At 31.9% G+C, this 7,719-nt stretch overlaps 1 protein-coding gene across 3 annotated transcripts in view; it reads left to right on the top strand.

Moving 5' to 3' along the window:
- Nucleotides 1-6,751, top strand: part of LOC118733298 — a 261,413-nt gene extending 254,662 nt beyond the window's left edge. For 2 of the 3 annotated variants that reach the window (XM_036462647.1, XM_036462646.1), the window contains exons 2-4: nucleotides 5,584-5,739; nucleotides 5,867-6,040; nucleotides 6,495-6,750. In XM_036462647.1, coding sequence (XP_036318540.1) covers nucleotides 5,701-5,739; nucleotides 5,867-6,040; nucleotides 6,495-6,707 — 426 coding nt within the window. In that variant the 5' untranslated portion in view covers nucleotides 5,584-5,700 and the 3' untranslated portion in view covers nucleotides 6,708-6,750. Of the gene's footprint in view, nucleotides 1-5,583; nucleotides 5,740-5,866; nucleotides 6,041-6,494 lie in introns of all 3 variants that reach the window. The other variant, XM_036462645.1, reaches the window with a different exon arrangement.
- The last annotated feature ends 968 nt before the right edge of the window (nucleotides 6,752-7,719 follow it).

The following is a 7,719-nucleotide window of genomic DNA, read 5'->3' as shown; positions in this document are numbered from 1 at the left end:
AAAAAAATTGCGCTTATATTTTTTATTGAACAACTGTATTTTAATTGAAAAATAATGGAAATAAAAAAAATATATTAACCCAGAAAAAGCATTGTGCCTGTTCAAGTGCATAATTTGGTGTGACGTGACGTTACATATCTGTGGCTGTAGATTAAATTCCCGAAAATCACGCCTTCGTTTTCTGGTTTCTAACCAGAAGCAATTCCAATGTATGCTGCTAAGTTATTTGAATTGTTTCCAAATAATTTCAGTTCGTTGGAAACTTAACCATTGTCGGCATATGATGAGGGAATTAGTAATTTCATACAATGTTTCTTTTTTAATTCACTGAAAACAAATGAGGCAGTTTGAAGGTAATTTTTTATTCATATTTTACACCCTGGTAAGGTGGTGGGTGGTCCGTTGGAATTCGGTTTTATTTACAGGTCCACAAAGCATGTAATACATTTTAAATGCAAAATCAGTTTATATATTTAATGTTTATTGTTCTGAGTTTGCATTTTTATTTTCATCAAAATGTTTTTGCCATTCGTTAACTGTTATTTTATAGAATTTCCCTTTACTTTAGACATTGATTTTTATTTTTTTTTGTTTACGATATGTATGTACATTTAGCATTGTGGTAGCCGATAGCGTCAATTGATTTTATCGCGCAAATAAAATTAGTTTATTGAACACAAATCCGCGCCATACACACAATCGCATGCAAATGCATTTAAACAAAATCACAAAACGCTCTCCAACCAAACAAAGATGTAAATTTCCACTTGACTGCAACTAATCCCATAAATTTGCCACATGCCACAACAGTAGCCAGAGTCCTGCCAGCAGCCTTTATTTCCATGCTGCGTTGAATTTCGCTAGCTACATATTACATATACATATATGTATAAGCTTTTGCTGGCTGCCAAATGGCGCGCACAGATTTAATCCGCACTTGCAATCACACACACACACACACACAAGTGCTTGCTTTCAACGGATTGCAATGCATTTTGAAGAATTTTTTATTGCTTCTGTTAACATTTGATTTTATTTACTTCTTTGTCGCTGAATTGTGTCGTTGTCATTGTTTTCCGTTGCGCAGTTTTTCCATGTGCTAATCTATTTTTATTTAAACTTCTTTTTGGTTTTATTTCTTTTTCTTTTCTTTTTTTAATCGACATTTTTACATCGTGCAGCACTTTATGTTACGTATACGCCCCAGTGCGCTTGCCTCCAATGGATTGGCATATGGCGGTTCTCAACACCCGCTTGGTGTTTTTTTCATGGCGCGATTTAGATGGTAACATAGACATTTGTGTATAAAAACCAACGCATACACAGATTTTTGTGCACTTTTTCTGAAATATACATACATATACATATGTATTAGGTTTATGTGCATCACAAATTTCAAAAACGTATTTCATCAACTACTCAAACATGCTGCTGCATTCTGAAAGCGCGAAATTTATTATTCATTTGCTTTTAGCTGCCTGTTTTCATACACATCGACGCGTAGAGTTTAACTGGTAAATAAATAAGTATAAAGTACAATATTCACACCCGTTTGCATACTGAATTGTTCAGCTGTAACGAGTTGTTTTGTTACATTGAAATCTCAATAAATTTGGTGGCATTTGAAAAGTTGTTGAAAACCGCATTAAATTATTTTTGTTGTGTTACAAATACACTGCTGTGACAGTTTAAGTGAATGTGCAGCGTTAGTATGTTTGTGTATTAGGGTGTCGCAACACATCAACTTCACATCTAAGTTTTTCATACATAATGGGATCAACGTCAATTGCGGATAAAAAATTTACTTTATTTTATAGAAAATCATATTAGTACTACATAAATGTTGGAAAATACCAACCAGAAAAAGGTGTCCAATAGATGAACGAGCTAGAAAAAGTACCAGTAAACTACGCAAACAGCTATTTGCGTCCAAAAGGATAAGAAGCCTGCGAGGAAAGGTTAAAGGAATCAAAACCGCAACAAATCTTTTAACAAAAACAATGATCTAACCAATTCTTAAAGATAAATGGGCTCAAATCCGTATAAGTCGCCATCTATCAGGATCTTAGCGGCCTTCTGGAATAACAAAAATTTATCCAAATTAAACTGAAAAATATTTAATACAAGATATCAGACACAAATAAGCAAAAAGTAGTACAAAACATTAGCTATAGTTTTAATTTTAACTTCATTAAAGTAACCAGTACTGTTATTTTGATCAGCTCAATTTAGCACTATTGTTTGGTTTAAGCCCTAGTGTACAAATAAACAAATATTTTTAATATATGAAATTTTAAGTATTCTGAAAAATATCCAGAATCTACTTTTTTTTGACTTTTTTATGGGCATCCTTTATGTGTAACACATGAGTTTCCTGTTTGATGGGAATGATACAGCGGCCCTATTTTTTTTTTCAACACAGCTGTAAGTGAGTGAGTGAGAATGTTTGCAAGTTCTTCTCGCACTTTATTTCCTTAAAAAAATGCAAGAAAGCCCGCGGGCATTATTTCTCCTTTGAAATGGAAATAAGGTCCACCGACAAAAGGCAGTCGACGGAAGTACCTACATATGTGTTTAACTTTTTACTGAAAATTTTTTGTTGAAAATTTTAATTATTTAATTTTCACACATTACGTATGTAAGGAAATAAAGCTTACGGGCGATATTTCCGTGGGCGTCATTTCACTGCACTATAGTTCATTACCTGGTTTAATATAGAGAACATTTTCTGCTTAAAAATTCAATTTCAATTTAATTAATAAATTTAATTAAATACTACAATATGATCGGATAAGTCCCCTTCAATTTAAAAAAATAAAAATAAAGGGTTGCCACCTTTTTTTAAAATTAAAATTCAGTTTTATAAATAAGTCAAGTAAAATATGTAGTCCATTATGGGTACAAACGGAAGAGGTTTTATCCAAAATTTATTTGAGAAGCGTTGCTAAACGATGGAGTAAAATGCTAAGAAACCAGTTTTCGCAATTTGCCGGCAAACTCCAAATTGATTTTTGAACCATGATTTCTTCGTCAAATTTGCTTAGAATTACATCTAAAATTCTCCTGTGCTTTACGCGCATAGTCGAAAAAATCTTCCATACAAATTGAGCCGCTCTAGTGCCAGTACGCATATCGAATTTCGCACATTCTAATGTGCAAGCGTACAATTAAATCGGTACATATGTATGTACGTGCGTTATGTACGCGTTAGCTTATATTTTAGCGCAGAAGTTTTAGTTGCTGTTGTGTGGCGTGTAATTGATTTTGGGCTTACTCTAATTTAGTGAAAATTTTTCAATAGAATTGTATACTGGCTTTTAATTAATTTAATCTATACATTGAAAAAAAGAGTTTAGTCACATCAACTAAATTTGGTGACTATAACAAAATAATTTAACTATAACCAAATCATGTGTTAAGAGAAATATGTTTAACTAACTTTTTCGGAGTGTTGTGATCAGTAAATAAATCTACATCAATCAAAAAAATCTCTGTGAATTTGTGGTTTTTTTTTCGTTAATGGAATCGAATTTTATTGTATAACCTTATTAGTAACGAAAATACTGCAGAAAGGAAAAAATCAAAAAGTTACTAACGTGAAGAGGTATGGTTGTGCTAATAAATAAGAAGCAAATATGACTTAAATCTTACACGATTTACTACTTTCCTCCAAACCAGTGTGGCTTTTAGAAAAAAAGGTCAACCAGTTGGAAGAAAATCATGCGATGCAAAAGCAGGCAACCGATACAGATCGAGGAAAAATAGAGGATTCTCTAGAACTTTTAACATCCCGAAATCCGGAGATGTGCGTAAACCAAGTCCCTTGATTTCGGGAGTTTCGTTATTTTCTTGTATTGCTGTAATTTAAGAAAAATTAAATAAATGTTTGTTTAGTTCTGTAAGATTTTATTTCAAATCACAAGAAACCCGCTGCTTTTTATTATGCATAATGGCATTCAATGATTTGTACGTTTCTAAGATAACACAGACATTTTTCAGACCTAGGGATCAGGTCATACTTTTCCAAAGGCTTTTGATGCCCTAAATCTGAAACAGGAATCAGTTTTGCTCCATTAGCTCACGTTTACGAGATAATCGAGCCCAAATCTGCACGATTTTTAAATATTCGAACTGAAATAAATTTTGCCTTACAGTTTTAGGCTTCTTTATTTCCATTGTTAACATACCAAACTGCATACGTGTGTTAAAAAAAATAGATACAATTTAAAATAAAAAATATATATATGTATGTGTTTATATCTTTCTCGATTCACTTTGGCCAGGGGCCGTAACAGTTACAACTTTTATTTTAAAAAAATCGCTCTTTAACAGTTATTTGTTTACTTTTATTTAATTACTCCTTAAATAATAGTTATTTCTGATTTTTATTTAATAAATCCAAAATAAGAATTATTTTTCATTTTTATCTAAATAATCTACAAATAACAATTTTTTTGATTTTCAAATCAAATGGCTTAGATAACAGTTACTGAAGACATGGCAAAAGTCACTAACTGATTTTTATTGACGACCTTTATAAATAAAAGTCTTCGATAACTGTTATCTAAGACATATAATATATAAATCAAACAGAACTGTTATTTTGGATTCATAAAATAAAAATCAAAAATAATTGTAATTTTGGATTCATAAATAATTGTTGTTTTTTTTTAATTTTCATAAAAATTAGAAATAAATTTTATATTCAAATTTGCTTCTCGGTGAAAAAAAGAAATCTATTGGTATGTAAAATTTAGTTGCAGAACATATCCTTCATAGTGAATTTTTCAATGACAGTTTTCATCAATAACTGTTATGTTCGGCGCCTGGTTTTGGCTGTTACGAACAACCGTTATGCCAAGAAAGCTATAATTCGCCTGTGCACAAGTGCGCTCGGGTATAAAAATCAATTTAATTAACAATTTTAATGATGACATACATATGTATGAGAGTCATTTTGAAAAAACTTTGTTAAGTTGATAGAAACCGCTAAATGTACAGAAGTGGCATAATTTTCTACAACTAAAACTTGCGTTTATATGGTTAACGTCTGAACTGCATTTGAATTTAAAAATAATCAGAATAAAATAAAAGAAAAATAACCGAGAAAAAAAGCCCAAAAACCATTGTCCCTATTCAAGTGCTTTGAAGTGTTGATGAAAAATATTTGCATTTAAAATTGTGGTTTTTTAATAATTGCAGACTGAATGGGAATAATTGCAGACTTAATGAGCCTAACTAAATCACTTTTACTAACTTCCAATGAAAACTTATGCGTAATCATATAGATCACGTTTTAATGCAATTACAAACATATTTAAATTCAATTACAAATCAATTAAAAAGAGATTGTCAATAGCTCATGTGTATTTTTTATAAGTTCAATTCTTCTGTAGCTTTATTTTGCGGTTATCGTTTTGTTTCTAACTCATTCAGATTTCGTTTGTTATGTATTACGCAGCTTTGCTTTTGGTACTTTTTGCTACTGCGGTGCGTACTTTTCCTGCGTATTTACATAAATTGAAATATATAGACAATTTTGTTACATTTCTTTTCTAAAAAAAAATTTACTATTTTTTTCAGGTCCACTGCTTTATTTTTTATAAAACAGAGAAAATCGAATGCTTTCCCAATGCTCGATACATAAGGAATTCTACATGTGGCATAAAGGCAGTCAGTCGCTACCGATCGCACACGAATATGGAATGTGATATTGTGGATCGTTTGAAAAATGTTTCGGTAATGTCTCATGTGCATAAGAAATACATATAAATAAGTGTATGTATGTATATACTGTATAACACTATAAATGAGTGCCACATTCTTAAACTAATAATAATTGCATATACAATATCACTTCTAACAGCTTAATTTGCAACTTTTTCTGCGAAATACCGCCAATCACTACAAACCATTTCTAGTCAATGTCACCGCCAATTTGTGCAAAATTCTGGATAGACGAAACTTTCCCGCCTACACAACAACCGTAATGAATATACTAAAAGAAGTATCGAATGTGAATCATAGTTGTCCATATACGGTGAGGAGCTTTTTGTTATTTGGGGTTAACACTGAATCCAACGTGGTACGATTTTTTGTGAAATACAAGAACTGAATTTGAATAGCTGCGAACTTGACATGCAGGTGTACATACATATTTGTACTTTCAATCCATACGTTCATAAAAAGCTTTAATTCGAATTCAGTGAATGCATTTTCTTAAGCAGGGATTACACGATTTGTTCATTTGTATAGATTTGTACAATTTAACAGTTGCAAAGTTGTTGGGGTTATTGGGACAATTTTTTATTGAACTGAACTCATTGTGAATAAAAATTTTTAGACAACAACCCATTGTGATTTCCAAAATGTACAAATCGTGTGATCCCAGCATAAGATTTCACGAAAATACGGCTGCGAGGGATTTAATTAAAGCTCCGATTTTTTTAACCCAAGTTCTTTTTGCCATTTCATTCTAACTCGCTCTTCTTCAGAAACGCCTAGTGGTTAAAAATCTCTTTATTGATGACAAGTTTTTACCCATTGAACCACCCTTGGGACTCTATAAGGGTGTTTTCCATTTCTTCGAAGGATTCCCCTACGATGATATAGGTACGGTCATACTTTATGTACAGGCTATTGAAGTGAAGCAATTTAAACGACGTATAAAAGCACCGAAATTACGAGCACACTCGAATTTGAAATAAAAAATTGGCAATTAAAATAAAATTTGCATTAATATCATTTGCCATTAGATGGGCGGATACAGAGTGAGTCGATGGAGCGATGGAGCCTCCCAGGGCTGCAAAATTAGAATTTCGGTTAAAATAAATTACCTCAAACGAGAAACTTAAAAACAAATTGTGCTAAAAAGTTTTTTGCTCATTTAAATTTTAAATCATGTCGTCAGAAGTTCCAAGAATTTACCAGAAAGCGCTCCTGTACTCGGTTCTCTGGCAAAATAGGGGAAAGATGGGAGAGTAAAATGGGTCCTCTCTTTGTCAGAAGTTCCAAGATTTTACCAGAAGAATTTTTGCTGCTAAAATCTGATAAAGTGTTGTCAAAGTAAATAAAAACAGAAGCAACACGCCATCTTATTAAAAAATATCGTATTGAAAAAATGCAATAATGTTTTGTAAGTATTTTTGTTTATTTGCCTGTATATCTGCTTATAAATTTGGCAAACCGCAAATGATAAAAAAGCCATGTAAACAAAAAATAGCGTCTATCATGTATTTAACGGAATTACCAGTTATTACCCGGAAATCGTTTCCGTACTTTTGTGGTTATTTCTCTGAGAATATAACGAATAAGGGTTCATGTATATTTTCGTTAACACTCAGAGGGGTTTTTAAAAGTGGTAAAAATTATTTGGAGTGCTTTTCTGCTAAGTAATAAAAGAAAACACATCATACTTAGGAGTTTATATGGAAAACCCTAAATATGTACACTTATCTAAAGCTGGGTTCACACGATTTGTACATTTGGCTAAAAATTTTCAAATTCATGGGCGAACCCTGTGAACGCTAAATTTCATTTGGCATTTATCAGAACGTTCATTTTTCTGGCAAATCAAAACGAACCCTAGTGGCCAAATCGTATGAACGCAACGCTGCTACATAAACCAAATAAAAATTACGCAGGTGACCAAATATCTCATTTGTCAATTGATGACAAATCCAGTGACAAATATTTAAATATTGTTGAGCAGTATGGCCA

Source organism: Rhagoletis pomonella, unplaced genomic scaffold (assembly GCF_013731165.1).
Source record: "Rhagoletis pomonella isolate Grant_MI unplaced genomic scaffold, Rhpom_1.0 Rhpom_scaffold_00002, whole genome shotgun sequence".
Taxonomy (NCBI): domain Eukaryota; kingdom Metazoa; phylum Arthropoda; class Insecta; order Diptera; family Tephritidae; genus Rhagoletis; species Rhagoletis pomonella.
This window is presented reverse-complemented; position numbering and strand designations above follow the sequence as displayed.